General features: G+C 34.5%; 1 protein-coding gene across 1 annotated transcript; it reads left to right on the top strand.

Moving 5' to 3' along the window:
- Positions 1-3,821: 3,821 nt before the first annotated feature.
- Positions 3,822-15,901, top strand: LOC149008442 (uncharacterized). The gene is given in 11 exon segments (XM_089165341.1): positions 3,822-7,333; positions 7,336-7,459; positions 8,940-9,032; positions 11,791-11,852; positions 11,946-12,158; positions 12,260-12,463; positions 12,562-12,653; positions 12,736-12,810; positions 12,915-13,262; positions 13,634-13,874; positions 15,355-15,901. Coding segments are annotated over 2 exon segments (3,090 nt in total). The 5' UTR covers positions 3,822-4,317; the 3' UTR covers positions 7,410-7,459; positions 8,940-9,032; positions 11,791-11,852; positions 11,946-12,158; positions 12,260-12,463; positions 12,562-12,653; positions 12,736-12,810; positions 12,915-13,262; positions 13,634-13,874; positions 15,355-15,901.
- The last annotated feature ends 715 nt before the right edge of the window (positions 15,902-16,616 follow it).

Genomic DNA, 16,616 nt, shown 5'->3' with positions numbered 1-16,616 from the left:
ACTATACTTTTGAATATTATTATATAAATTAGCTGAAAAAAGTACAAATTTGCAATTGTGAAATAGAGTTATATTAAAATTGTTGTGATATAAAGTTAATTTGATAGGAGGATTTTATATATATATATATATATATATTATATATATATATATATATATATATTTATACGTGAATGCACATGCAACTATATATGAAAAAAAATGAAATAAAAATATTGAAATATAAGTTTGAAAAAGATAGATAAGAAGACCATCATATTAAACAGTAATTTATCTATGAATTTCAAAATAATTAATTAATATCTATAACATCATACATTATATTCTTAAGGTATTGCTTAACCTAAATAACAATAAAGTTGTTATATGACTTATATCATTCTAATGCTTAGATGTTCATTTGGATATGATTTTATGTTTATTTTATTTTATGTTTATTTTATTTTATCTTTTGAAAAATTATCCAATTGTACAATATTTTATTATTTTATTAAGAAAAATATATATCTTATAAAATATCAAGATTCGTATCTCAACTCATATTTTATTATTATTTAAAAAATACAAAGAATAAATAAAATAAAATAAAGTTGTTTGATCAACAGTAAGAAAGTCTAAGGGAAATGAATAAATTCTGATAAAAAAAATAGATATAGAAATCGAGATATTCAAATTTTGAAAAGATTTTAAATTATTATTATTATTTATTTTTGAGATATAAATAATTTAATAAAATTATGAGAGAGTTTTTTTTTTAAGGCAATTAATCCATCAAGAATATTTTGATAATTTATAATTAAAAAAATAAGCACAACTCAAATCAGAGAATGAGATAAATCCATAAGACTTTATTTCTTAAAAATAAAAAATAATCGAATCTCAAATAAGGAATTTTGGTTTTAAAATTATATTATTATATAATATTTTGGTTTATATAATATCTAATTTGAATTACATTTTCTTTATTAAGGATTGAGACAAGAGAACAAAATCAGTAGGAGGAAATTCTCTTTCTTAATTTTTAATTTAATTTAATTTATAAATTAAAATAAATAAATAAATTACAAATGATACCAACAATTTACAAGAAAAAAATAAAAAAATATGATAAAATATAACATTTGAATAAAATTAGAAATACAATAGTCAAAGAAAAGATAGAGCAGCTTGGGGGTTTCCCTCTGCTACATAATTGGGTTTCAAAAATCTCATTTACACTTGAAACCTAATCTTGTGTATTCTGGTTCTTCTGCTTTCATGTATTCCTTTTCAAGTTAAGAATTCTTTTATTTTCTCAGTTTGGAATTTTTTGAATGATCTTGTAGTCTTCATATAAGCTTATTATGCAACTTCGAACTAACAACTTCAAACTGATCAAAGATGGCGACAGAAGAGGACTCATTGTCTGTCTACTTTATCCTCCAGCAACAATAAAAACCGCTCAGAAGATCCATAAGAACATTAACTACATATTCTCTTCGTGATGAACAAGAACCTTTGAGTTCAAATCCAAATGGCTGAAGAACACATAGATCTTCGTTTTTTGTTAGCAGAACAGTTATATAAGCGAGGCTTGGTTTATTCAGCACATGAGGTCCTCTAGCGCATCATCAATCAGTGAATTTCAAAGCAATCCTTAAGGGCCTGTTTGGTTACATGAGTCTTGAGATTTCAAATGTCTAGAGATTTCAAATCTATAGATTTCAAATCTATGGAGTTATAATTTGTAAAATTAGATGTTTGGTTGTGGAATGAAATCAGTGGATTCATCCAAAAAAACTATTTGATCGACGTGATTTTTGTGAATGTGCAAATGTATAGCTTTTTTGAAATATCTGGATTTCACCCCTTACCCATAAATCTACAGATTCACGTTTTTAGTGTAAAAAGGTGAATCTCTAGATTTCATGAATCTAGAGATTTTTACAACCAAACGGGTATAATTCTCAGATTCATGAATCCAGAGATTTCAAATATCTGGGATTCATGTAACCAAACAGCCCTAATAGAAGCTATTGACTCAGCGCTTTTGAGTGAATTAGAGTTTAATGCGCAAAGCTCTAGGATCGTGGTTTGTATAGAAGGTTGTTTGAGATTTTTGGGAAAAAATGGTTTATAGGAAAGTTGGTTTGAGATTGGAAAAAAAATAAAAATCCAAAGAAGTAAATATTATGTTTTACTCTTATTTTTATTAAAAAAATATTTTTTGTTTAAGATAGGCTTTGATTTATACATTTAAAATAAAAAATAGAAATAAAATTAAAAAAATAAGGCTTCTAGTTGTTGTTTACAAAGAAAAAAATAATAAAGAAGAAAAAAAATGTCTGAGATCGTGGTTTTTAGGGAAATTTGTTTTTGATTTTTTTAAAAAAAAATGGTTTATAAAGAAAGTGGTTTAAGATTTAAAAAAGAAATATTATCTTTTACTCTTATTTCTATTAAAATAACTTCGTTGTTAGTTTGAGGTAGGCTTTGATTAATGCATTTAAAATAAAAAATAAAAATAAAACAAAAGAGTAAAGAAGGCTTATATTGTTATATACAAATGAAATAATAATAAAAAAAAAAAGTTTTTTGTATGAAAACTTGTTTGAGATTTTTTGAAAAAAGAAGAAGGGTTTATAGAGAAGGTGGTTTAAGATTGAAAAGAAAATTTTTCTAAAAGAAAAACAGAAATATATCTTTTACTTTTATTTCTATAAAAAACTTCACTCTTAGTTTGAATTAGGCTTTAATTTAACATCTAAAATAAAAATAACAAGAAAAGAGAAAAATAAGACTTCTAGAGTTCTAGTTTTTGTTTACAAAGAAAAAAATAATAAAATTGGAACACAATTCGTTTCTGATCTCGATCAAGCTACTTAGAATTCGATTGGGTCAAATATGGATACACGATACGTATCGACTAGTATTGGTATCGTGGGAGACGGTAATTCAATGGAGAGAGACGGTTGAACACCGGTTTAAAAAGACCGGGGTTGGCAACCAAAAAAACGGTTGAACACCGGTTTAAAAAAACCGGGGTTGGCAACCAAAAAAATAATAATAAAGGAAAAAAATATAAAAAATGTGATATTGTATCACAAATATTCTTATCCGATTCAATGGAATCCAATTCGAGCAACAAACAAGAGCTAATAAAAACCTTTAGCAAATTGTTGCAAATTAAAATTGGAACACAATTGGATTAATACCTTGAATCTCGATCATGCTACTCGCATTACGCCCCCCCGTTGGGTCAATATGGATACATATTGACTAGTATTGGTATCGTGGGATACTTTAAACCTTGGTAAGGTTTAAAGATTGAAAAAAAAAATATATATATATATATATATTATATTTATTCTTTTTTTTAAGAAAAATTCATAAGGAATTTTAGTTTCGAAATTATATTTTGAATCACATTTGCTTTATTAAGGATTCATATATGAAAACAAAATCAGTGGGAGGAATTTTTTTTAAAAATTTAATTTAATTTATAAATTAAAATAAATAAAAATTTATAAAGTATCAATTAAAATAAATGAAAATTTATAAAAAATACGACAAAAATGAGTATATACTTTTATATAATAAATAACATATATATATATATATATATATATATAAAAAATCAAGAATTTATCAAATTATATTTTGAATCAATTGCTATAAGGATCATATGAAAACAAATCAGTGGGAGGAATTTTTTTTAAAATTTAATTTAATTTATAAATAAAATAAATAAAAATTTATAAAGTATCAATTAAAATAAATGAAAATATATAAAAATATATATATATATATATATTACGAGAGCATCGTGGTGTTCAGATTGAGTGACTTGAACAGGAGGGGGCTGGCTGATGATTACTCGCTCAAAGAAACAGTGGAATTTAACGAAGAAATACAGAGGTGATCACGAGATGAGTTTGAAGAGTGATAGAAATTTACTCTGAACCTATAAAAAATGAAAAAAGAATTTAGAGATTTGCTCATACTTTGCTCAAGCTTGCTGTTACCATTGCCCTAGCTTATGAGGTAGCGGAAGCTCAAAACTTTGTTCCCCGCCGCAGGTCCGCAAACCCAAGTTGAGTTTCTACATAGTTGGGTTTCCCTGTGAATTTTTGTTTCAAAAATCCTCTTTACACTTAAACCTAATCTTGTGTATTCTTATTTTTCTGCTTTCATGTATTCTTTTTCAGGTTTTAAGAATTCTTGGATTTTTTCAGTTTGTAGTTTTGGAGTAATCTTGTATTCTTGGTATAAGCTTATTATGCAACTTCACTGATAGATGGCGGCAGGTATAAGTTTATTACCCAACTTCACTGATAGATGGCGGCACTGAAGAGGAATCGCGGTTTATGTACTTTATTCTCCAGCAACGACAACAAACCGCTCAGAAGATCTATAGGAACATTAGCTACATATTTTCTTGAACCAGAACCTATGAGCTCAAATCCATCATCACTCGCTGAAGAACACATAGATCTTTGTTTTTCGTTAGCAGAACGCTTGTATAAGCAAGGCCGGGTTTCTTCCGCACATGAGGTCCTCCAGCGCATCATCAACCAATCAATTTCAAAGCAATCCTTAATAGAAGCTATTGACTTGGCACTTTTGCGCGGATTAGAGTTTAATGCGCAAAGCTCTAGCTTGGTTCTCCAGAAGTTCCTGTCTTTCGGGCAACCCCAATTAGCGGCAGAGTTTTTCATTGATAAAGTGACAAGCAGAGATATTGTTCCCTCTTCGTCAATACTAAACTCGATGGTTATATGTTACTGTAGGTTAGGGAAATTAAAGGAAGCAAGTAGACATTTTGACCGACTTGTTGGAATGGGTTCTTTCCCTTGTAAGGAAGCTTCCAGTTTGTTGCTCTGTCAGCTCAGTGTACATGGAAGTATAGTGAAAGCATTTGATCTTTTAGTCAAAATGCTCGAGCATGGAGAACATCCGTTCTTTTGGTGCTATAGTTCACTGATTAAGGGGTTGTGCTTTAGAGGAACCTTAGATGAAGCCCTTAAAGTATACCACTTAATGCTCAAGTTAGGAACTCCTCCCACAGCTGGTTTGTACAAATCATTACTGTGGGCTTTCTGTAAGAGTGGTCAAATTAAGGAGGCGGAGGACTTCTTGTGCCGAGAAATGCCATTGTGGAACCTCCATTTAGATTGCATGATGTACACTTCTCTTATTAATGGTTATTGCAGAGAGGGGAACATTGAGAAGGCTTTGGATCTTTTTCAAAGGATGCAGGAGACAGGCTGTGAACCTGATGTTTGTACTTACAACACATTAATTTATGGTCTTGTTAGGTCAGTCAATGTTGAATTTGGATGTGACCTCTATAAACAGATGAAGGCTAGTGGATTACAACCTAATGGGGTAACTTACAGCATTTTGATTAGTGGTTACTGTAAGGATCGAAAACTAGATTGTGCTATGGCCCTTCTTGACCGCATGCATGACCCGAACGTGCACTGCTATACATGCCTAATTTCTGCCTTCTATAAGGAGAATCGGCTAGAAGATGCAGATCATTTATTTTATAAGATGCTGGACAATGACATTGTTCCTGATCATGTGGTGTTATTGTCTTTAGTTAAGAGCTCCTCAAAAGGTCATAAGCTCTATATGCTTGACCAAAAAAAAGAAAAAATACTCTATCTTGTTTCAATGATTTTGAAAAGGATGGCTAAGAATGGTTGTAATGAAGACTTTGATAAGGTTTCAAGTCTTTTTACTTCCAGTCCAACCAAGGATGTGGGGCATATTGTTGAGCTTCTATTTAATGGGATGTTGACAAGTGGCTTTTTTCCTCTGAATGTGGCCTTCGGCATTTTCATCAGTGCATTTTGTATATGGGGGAGAATTGATTATGCAATTTGGTTCTTGAATAGGATGCTCAATTATGGATGCAAGCCTTTGCTTTCTTCCTACGATTCCTTGATCAAATACTGTTTACAGGAAGGCAGGATTGAGAATGTGAACCACATCATAAGCCTCATGCAGGATCATGGCTCATCTCCTAATCTAACTACTTATTTGATTATGGTAAATGAACACTGCAAGCGTGGGGATTTGGTGTCTACCCGTGAGGTATTGGATCAAATGGAAAAAAGGGGACTAACTCCTAGCGTTGCAATTTATGACTCAATCATTGGTTCTTTGTGCAGAGAAAAAAGATTGGTGGAGGCTGAGACTGTTTTCACTGAAATGCTCGATCGTGGTGTAGATCCAGATGCACGTGTCTTTGACACTATAATCAATGGCTTCTCTAAGAGTGGAAGGGCAATTGATGGTTGTCGTTGGTTTGATAGAATGACTGAAGAGTTTGATATTAAACCTAGTTCTCATTCGTACACTGCACTAATAAATGGGCTGGTCAAGAGAAACATGACCGAGAAGGGATGCTTATATCTTAGTAGAATGTTGGAAGGTGGTTTTCTGCCAGATACAGTGCTGTATACTGCTCTAATCAATCAGTTCTGCAGGAAAGGGGATGTTGCTTTTGCTCTTAGCTTATTCTATCTCATGAACAGAGACAATATTAAACCTGATCTTATCACATATATTTCATTGATCAGTGGTATTTGCAGAAACATCTCATTTAGGGGTAGAGAATATTTTCATTCAGGGCTGTTCTGTTTGCTTGATCAAAGAATCCCCTGGCCAAAACTAACGCTAGAAATGAAAGATCATTATGAGGCATTAGCGTCAAAACTAATGCGAAAAATGAAAGGTGATTACATGGCATTTGCATCATATCTAATGCGTGAAATGAAAGATATCTATGGGCTAGATCCCAATTTGTACCACCATAATGGCATCATAACAGGTCTTTGCCGGGCAGGTAAAATGAAAGAAGCAGAACATCAGCTTGAGTTGATGCGGGAAGGTGGCCTAGGACCCAACCATGTGACTTACACCATATTAATTGATGGATGTATCAGATCTTGTAACATGGATCGTGGTACAGAATTATTTAATTGGATGAACGCGGATGGTTTCCTTCCAGATAAGGTTTCATATGACACGATGATTAAAGGTTATTGTATGGAAGGATCTGAAGGAAGAGTACTTGATGCTTTAGCATTGTCTTTTTTAATGCACAAGAGGGGCTTTGTACCAAGTCAAGCTTCGTATCAAAAACTAGTATACCATCTTTGTCTCAAGAGTAAAATCAATCTCGCCTTCAAAGTATTTGAGGAAATGTCCTCTTATGGTTATATACCTTCCCACTTTACTTGTAGCAGGTTGCTTTATGCTTTGCATGAGGAGAATAAACCATATGAGGTTGGTAAGGTGTTTGTTATGATGCGTGAGAGAGGGAAAATTCCAGATGAAAGAGTATACAGTTCGTTGAAACATGTTATCGGCTAGGAGAATTTGGCTTGGCTACCATGTTTGATGGAAGTTGCTTATGACAATAGGTGCAAGTCTTCCTCAAGAATTGGCGTAATGCTGTATCATCAAGGTAAGTCATCAATTCGTTTTCTGTGACCCCGTTGGTCTAGGAGAGTACATTTTGGCTACTTGGTTGGGAATGATGGTATTCTCCTTCTTTGAAATGCTTGGTTTTCAGATGCAATTTGTTCTTTTTATGTTTGGCTATTTTGCTTTACCAGACAGGAAGAAACGTGCCTTTACTTATTGGTCACTTTTACCTGTTGTAATTTCATTATCTCCTCTGCTTTAATCTGTAGAAAATTATTAAGAGGACTGGAAAACTACTAGAGAAAAGGAAGAATGAACATTTTTGCCTTACATTAAAGGAAGATAATGTGGAAGCGTGAAAGATTGAAATTACCTTTATTTTGCAATCAATCTACATGCTACTATGATGTAGTATTATCTCAAGCCCCATTGTTCATGTGATTGTTGCACAAAAACAAGAATGGCATCAAATCCATTGCTTGAGGAAAAGGATTGAATTTGTTCTATAAAGGTTCTCAAAGTGAGACTCGACTTAAGCTGAGAAATTCAGCTATACTATATAACTGAAGCTAGGAGCTTCTAGCATTTGACAGTCTGTAAACATGTATCCTTTCTGCATCAGTAGGCATACACTTAAGTAATAGTATCTCTACCAGTAAACAGAGAAACTTTGGTATTCTTAGTGACTTAGTGTATTTTTTTACTTACAGCTGTTTGCATGTGACCATGGGTAGATGCTGTGAGATGATTGAAAGAAATCTCCTTGAAGTGACAACTGATAAAAGCATTTTTATTTTAGGGAGATAGCTTTCTTCGATGTGACATTTAGAAGTTGGATATTCCCATTTTTGGTGTGACAAATATATACCTCAGTAACTTGAGAGAAGATTGGAATCCTGATCATATGTTGCTGACTTTTCAACTGGTGGTAGACTACTAAGACCAAGAAGGCTTTGATTTATAATATGTTTGGTTAATTAGAAGTAACTTGTGTTATATTCTCCTACCATGTTAGGCCCTTCATATTTACCTGTCACTCTGCTCTTTTATTTTGTCTTAGCAAATGGTATGGCAGTTATGTTATACATGGAAAGAGTTGAAATTTTGCATCCATCCATGTCTAAATTCCCTTTTCTGGATAAGGGATCATCCATCGCCAAACAACCCGTTGTCATTATTGAAAGTTCCTTGTTTCCCAGTGAAGATCCTCTAATCCTTCTTTTGGACTTCAGAAGATTCATTTTTTCGGTCCAATGCAATGAATTACCTAGATGCTTTAACATCATCAGCTGGCATCCCTTGTAGAGTTTCTTTCTGTAGTCTCTGTGTCCATTTGATATGTAGGTTACTGGTTCAGTCCTTTTCTTAGCTTAGATTGGGGACTTTGCTTTAGTTTCTATTCATGAGATGTAAAATATTGATATTGAAAGTTGAATGCAATGACTGTGTTATGCATCCCTTGTAATTGCTGTCAGGATATGGTTCCAGTGCGATGCTGATATAGTTACTTCTCATTTCAGCCAATTACATTTGCATTGGTTTATGTCGGAACAACTCTTAAAGATATTTCAGACGTGACACATGGATGGGGCAAGATTTCAACAACTCGTTGGGTAAGGGCTAAGCCTTTTTCATGTCAAGGATAAATGCATAATAAAATACAGTGCTAGGCTGCTAGCTACTTTAATATCTATCCTTAAATTTATCAAAGAAAGATAGTACTATGTTGGACTTTTAGGAGATTGGGTGTCTGATATATTTCACTTAACTTTGTTTTATGTCTTCAATTGGGTTTGTCAAACAGAAATAACTTGAAGTTAATCTTCTGATTATTAGGGCCTGTTTGGTTACTTGAGTTTGAAGATTTCAAAAATGTAGATATTTCAAATCTATAAATTTCAAATTTATGGAGTCATGGTTCATAAAATTAACTGTTTGGTTAGCCTAAATCTTTGCAATGAAATCTATAGATTCATTCTAAAAAAACATTTATGGAGTTATGGTTCAAATATTTAACACTTTTATAGTAGGGGTGAAATCTCTGATTTCACCTCATACCCATAAATCTACAAATTCACGTTTTTAGTGTAAAAAAGTGAATCTCTAGATTTCATGAATCTAGGGATTCACACAACCAAACAGGTATAAATCTCTAGATTCATATAACCAAACAGGCCCTTAGATCATCAGTTGGTGATGGAACAAATCAGTAACTGAGAATCTAAGAAACAGACACAGCAGATTAGCAATTTAGGTTATTGAATAACCAGCAGAAATAGAGCATAGTTTCACAGGTCTGAGTTTGGGCAATTCCGTTGTAGAAGTTGATTATTCATTAATATTAGGTGGGACTTCCACAATAAAAAGAGGCTTGATGGGGGTGTCTTGCTTTTGCATTGTAATAGAATTCAGGCATGCATCTATATTCACATATGAGCTGTTAAAGCAATTATGTGCTGCATTGTCCAAGCCCGTTAATATCATTTATCAAGTGGATTATCCTCCATTGTGGTCACAGGTTCAATTATGAGGATGCTTCTTTTCTTTTCTTTTCTTTCTTTTTTCTTCTTCTTCTTCTTCTTTTTTTTTTTTTTTGGGTTAAAAAATTACGAGGAAGCAGCCTCTCTGTGAAGTGAGTGTCAAGGCTGCATAAATTTTGACCCTCCTCAGTGGTAGGAGCCTCTTGCACAGCGCCCAACGTGCTCCTGACGTGTTTCCGGTTCATTTTCTAAATTTTAAGGATGTTACCCTGTGACAGAACAATCTTCTTATCTGTTAATCACTATTCATGATAGTTGGTGCAGAAGCTCTTTCTTGGACCAGCACATTTCTGTTTAGAAGCTTAGCCCAAGACTGACTGGGTTCAGATCTGGTTTTAGTTGTCTAGTGTATCAAGAGATTTATTTTATTAGTTGGGGTTATCCTTATTGTCTTTTTATAATATTTGATATGTACCTTTAGTTTTTTTTTATGAAATCTCTTCACTTTATTGGGCTTATAGCAACCAAATGCATGGTTTTGTGACCCAGATTTGCTCTATTAATGTAATCCAAGGCCCTAAAAATCCATGAAATTTGCGTCTGCCTGCCTTGTGTCGAAGCTTCCTGCAGAAATCTAGTCAAAATCTGTCCTCCGGCGCTCATGGACGCTAAAGCAAAAAGTTGAAAACCGAATCTCCATTGCCAGTCTCATCAGAAGGAGACTTTCTTCGAATTTATATATTTTTGAAACCTAGTTGCCCGCCACGGCATCTTATGCATCTCCGTTCTACTTGACGACAAATTTCCGAGGTTATTGAGTGCCTCCATCCTCAACTTCTCCGTGTCGATTCACTGTCGATTGCACCGGCGTTTTCTTTATCCATCTAACGCTATCAAGCTTCCTGCTGCATTTCATCTTTTTGTCCCGAGTCAAGCTGTAAGTATCTCTCCACTTCACTGGTTATCTAGAATTTTTTGTGTGTTTTCGAAGTACTGTTACGTACAGCTTCGAATTAAAAACTAATCATGTATGCGGGCCAGTGGATCACAATTGATTTGCGATCAGCTCCTCCACCTATCATGAACTAAAACTTGTTGACTAGGGAAGCAAATCAATTGTGATCATACAAGTTGCGTATTTTTTAATTGGGCAGATGACAAATACCTCATCATAGTCTGAAAAATTGATTAGTAAACATCAACCATAAGTTTTGGATAACTGAGAGCATCTTTATGCATGTATACAGTTTCACTCTGGGTAGGGACAAATTTCACTATTCATGCTATGATATGATGTATTAGGATCTATGTCTTGAGGAAGGATAAGATCTGCATCCACCTTTACCTACATAAGCAGAAAATCTGAACTCAAAACAGAAAACCAAGATGAGTTTCCTGTTTCACGCATCAGATGAGTTCCATATGTAGGGGATTAGGATTCACCACTGTACAGAAAACATAAGTTTTGTTAATTCTCTCCACGGTTAGAAGAAAGCACCAGAGCACATATTTATATTCAAGTCATCTCACGAGTTCCTCAAGAAGGAACTCCCTGACTCTGCTCTTTACTTTCTTGTGTGGTATTTTACTTTTTCCTAATATAACCATAGCTGTGTTTATATGTGTTCCTCTGTTGAAGTGTTTGTGTGAGTGAGGTCACTGGTTTTGTGGTTGCTCAATCACGTATTGCATACTAAAATTTCAATAATAAGATTGATTGGTGACCTTCACTAGCATAAAGACTAAGGTAGTCTTTAGGATGATTAAATCTGCTTTAGGATGATTGCTCAATCTGCTTTCACTTGTACTTAGCTTCAATCACAATTATTGTTTAGTCAATAAGTTTCTTGTGTAATTTTCATCCATCTAATTTACTGTTTACTTCAAGCAGGTTGTTGCCAAACATAAGTGATAGCGAGTTCTTTGCTCCATCTTTGAGTTCAGGGTCTACAGGTAAGAGATTAAACATCTTTAGCAAATTTATGTTGGTTTAACTAATAGTTAATATGTGTATTTCACTAGAATTGAATATTTTCTGGTGGCAAGAAATCTGGAAGAGGGCCGGCTCAAGGGAAGGCGATTGAAGAACTCTTAGGGGTCAAAATTGATGATAATGGTCAACCTTGCAGCAAAACAACTTCAAAGTTAATGACTTGGGTTGAAGTCAAAGCAAGGGATGCACACCTATTTCCTATATCTTATTATGATTGGAGGAAAATCCCACAACCTCTAAAAGATGACGCGGTGAATAAGATATATGTAAGATATATTTCCCGTATCATATTTCTTACCTATATTTAGATGTTTGTATTCATATATTGCCTAGAGTTAGACTAACTGTTACCATATTATATTTGTAGGAAAAATTCAATCTCCCTGATGGTTGTAGGAGATGGGTGGAAATTAAGCTAAATGAGAGATGGAAGGATTTTAAGCATGAGCTTAAGGTAAATGTGTTCAACAAGTACGGAACACATGAGGAGAGGTTAGCACATGTAGATAAGCGTGTTCCATTAGAACAATGGAATATACTCCTCGAGACATGGAGCCAGGAGGCTAGTCAGGTATGATGCCTATAATTTAGTTCATCTTGTGACAAAATAGTAAATTAGGTTAGCAATAATATTTATAATCTAATTCTGTGTGTTTGAAAATATTTTAGGCTGTGTCGGCGCGCAATATTGACAATAGGAAAATTTTAAAATCATTACACTACATAGGAAAGACTTCTTTGCTGGAATTCGAGAGGAGAAGGTATATGATGTTATTTGAAAGTATAAATGTTGTTTATGGAAGTTCACATGTTATAATATTTTATTGTTTCTTAATTGTTTAGCGTCAGGAGCACCCAGATAAAGAACCTCCCACTTGTATGGAAATGCTCAAGATTACACGTGACCCTACAGACGAGGTTGCTAACTTGATCATTTTAAGTTAAAAATCATAAATGAGGTGCTACCATTTTATAGCTTCAATTAATATATCTTGTAACTGATTTTTGTGTTTCAAATGTAGGCAATATGAAAAAACAACTCAATGAACTGCCTGAAGAAATGCGAGGGGACCCTGCCGTGCAAGATGAAGTTTTTAGAGATTGTGTAGGTAAAGATGTCCATGGTTGAGTACGAATGTGTGGAGTTGGAATAACTCCAACACAAGTACATGGGACGGCAAGAGAGCTCAACAAGTCATATGTTAAAGAGAATACACAATTGTAGGTTAAGATACACACATTAGAGGCAAAAACATCGGTGCAGGCTGAAGAGATAGCTAGTCAAGCTGAAAAGATATCTTCGCTCGAGGCTGGCTACTCTTCGCTCAGGGCTGACATAGAGTTCCTAATGCAAGAACAACGTACTTGAAGTGAGTATGGTTCTTACTTAACATCCTTGCTTGATCCCTATTTGCAAGAACAGAATATATCTCGATGTGATGATTGTCCGACTGAAATCAGAATTTTGCATTTATTACTTTGGCTTTTATCCAAGTTATAAAATGGTTACTTACACTTTATTTTTCACCTGGATTAGCACTAACTGAGATCTTCTTATCATTGCTAATCAGAATATTCTGAAGTTATTTACATTTCAATTGACAATGAAATCTTGAGTTGAAATGGGGCTTGGTAGTGGGGGAGAAGGGTTTTTGTGGTTCTGTTTAAGATTTGTTAATGGCATGATATACAAGGAGATCTGAATTGGTGACTGTATCAAATTTTAATTTTTGGTCTGCAGGTTATCAATTACAAAGAAAAATGGTGAAGATCTGTTCATAATGGGTTCATACACCTCTGTTCCTCTCTGTCTCTCTCTCTCTCTCTCTCTCTCTGTGTCACTAGTCCCTGGGGAAGATGATCTGCTGCTAGTTTTGCTTTCCTGATTCATGTAAAGCAGCAGTTAAAGAGAAACTGACAAGGAGATTGAATCTGTTTGGGGTTGCCGTAGGTTACACAATTGCTGCCTCAATTAGCATGATGTGAGTTATAATTGAACATAATTAGTTTTTATGTCTCGCCTTAAATGTTTTCAACCAACTGGTACATGATTGGATTTGGAATCGTAGAGGTTTTCCTTTCTCAAATCCCAGATTTTGATCAACTTTGGTGGCTGTATATGGTTGCTGCTGTCATGTCTTTCACCTACTCTTCAATCGGCCTTGGTCTTGGCATTACCAAAGTTGCTGGTGCTTAGCTACTACCCCTTACCTATACACTTACTGCCATGCATGAATTAATGTGTATTCCACCAGAGATTAATTATGAATGAAACTCAATCAATTCTGTTCGAGGCCATGCTAGATACAAGGCCTAAGCTATACATATCCTTTTTCACCACTTCTCCTAAAGTTATCTTAGGTCTACCCCTAGCTCATCTAGTTCCTTCAATATGGATTATATCACTTCTCCGTACAGGAGCATTTATAGGTCTCCGTTGAACGTGGCCGTGCCACCTCAAACGACTTTCTCTAAGCTTATCACTTATGGGAGCAACTCCCAGACCAACTCTAATATGATCGTTTCTTATCTTATCCATCATAGTTTTGCCATTCATCCATCTTAGCATCCTCATTTCTGCTATACTGAGTTTATCTATATGATTCTTTTTAACAGCCCAACACTCTGCACCGTACATCATAGCTAGTCGAACAACGGTCCTATAAAATTTTCCTTTAAGCTTTAATGGAATACGCCGATCACATAAGACCCCGGATGCACCTCTCCATTTCATCCACCCTATTTTAATTCTTTGGGAAACCTCATCTTCTAAATCACCTCTTTTACTTATGATTGAACTTGGGTACCTATACCCAAAAAACAATCACTCTGAGGAATCTCTTTATCGTCAAGTATCACCACCTCATCATCTATCCGATCATGACTAAAGTTACAAACTAAATATTCTGTCTTCGATCAACTAAGTTTAAAGCCTTTTGATTCCAAAGCTAATCTCCATGATTCTAATTTGGTATTAACCCCCACTTGGGTCTCATCAATCAACACAATATCATCCGCAAAAAGAATACACCAGGGGACCTCATCTTGAATGTCTTTGGTTAATTCATCCATTACCAGTGCAAATAGATATGGGCTTAAAGTTGACCCTTGATGTAGCCCAACTGTTATCGGGAATTCATTACTTTGTCTCCCCACTGTTCTAACACTAGTCACCGAACCATCATATATATCCTTAAGTATATCTATATATTTACTTGCAACACTTCTTTTCTTTTCTTTAGTACTTGCCAAATTAACGCTCTAGGGAAATTACTCAAGACAAAACATTTACCACAGTTTTTGGGCTTTTGCCACGGTAATTTTCCGTGGCAAAAGCCCTTATTTGTTGTAGTGTAGAATATCAAATGGCCAGTTTCTCATTGCAATTTGTCTTTGTTCAGGAAGCAAGTGTGTTGGCTTTGTCATACTCTAACTTAATTTTTCTTTTCTTTTTATATCCAGTGGTGCACTTGCTGAAAATAAGGAGACAGAGGGAGCCCTTGCCTCGCCACAGGTGCCCACAGCAGATGATTCACCATTGAATCTCCACCAACCTCTTATAATCGAGATAGACTCTTATGAAGATACTCATGAAAAGTGAAATCCTTTTCCCATGTAAATTCTCTCCTCCTTGTCATTGTTCCTATACCAATTCGTTTAGATTGAAGCTACAAAGAAAAGAACGGAAGCATTCATGAGCAGCGCTTTGTGCTTGCCATTCTTGGAAAGTGTAGTTCCTTTCACGTTCACACAAGTATTTCAAGACATAAATCCCCAGATTTGTGGGGGAACAAGCCAAGAATGTGCACTCTGAAATGTAAATGGCTCAGTTCAATCAAAGAAATACAAATTTAGTCTGAGGTTCAGCTTCTTGTTATATGCATGATACATTTTATCATTGATTTGGCATTTGATGTTTTAGTAGTATGTTTCTGTACATCCAGTTGTGCAGGTGTGTGCACAAGATATTGATGAACAAAAATAAATGTGAAACAGAAAAATATGATAACCCCAGCCCGTCTTCCCTCCCTCCTAACTTGTATTATTTGTCTGTCTTTGGGATTTTTTTTCTTGAACAGCAATTCATTAATTGAAAGCCAACCATTAAATGACATGGCATTTACAATGGTTGATTACAAAGGTAGAATCAACCATAAAATTCGGGGGAGAGAAAATCCAATCCTCATAAAAATTAAGTTTAGCAACTCCAGCTGCTAAGAAAAGGATTCACATAAACACAAAATATCCCTAGAGATTCTCCTTGCTGATCTATCAATACTGTTTTTGAAAACTAAGTGTATATATATATATATATATATATTGTGTGTGGTGCTAATCTATCTATAGTGAAGGTGTCTCCCTAAAGTGCCAAGGAAAATTTCATCTATAGGGAGTGCTTCTAGCAGCCGGAAGGTGGGGGGGGGGGGGGGGGGGGTTGTGCAGCTAGCAGGCGGTGGGGTGGTAATTTTCGACAAACAATGTGAAGGAAGAAGATGAGTAAAGAAGGAATGCTTTCACCCACCTAAGGGTTGGAAATGGGATGAGACACAATAGTAGTTTAGTAAATTGACTAGGAAGGTATTTTGATCATTCATGGAATAATTAGCTATTGCAGAGTGAAACTGAAACTGTTATGCATGATTAATTAGCAATATTGGAGTGGTCACAAATAATTTTTGACACTTGAGGGAGTCACAACTCACAAGTGAAAAGCTCATAATGTT

Source organism: Hakea prostrata, chromosome 8 (assembly GCF_041222555.1).
Source record: "Hakea prostrata isolate BN-2017 chromosome 8, UWA_Hpros_2, whole genome shotgun sequence".
NCBI lineage: Eukaryota > Viridiplantae > Streptophyta > Magnoliopsida > Proteales > Proteaceae > Hakea > Hakea prostrata.
This window is presented reverse-complemented; position numbering and strand designations above follow the sequence as displayed.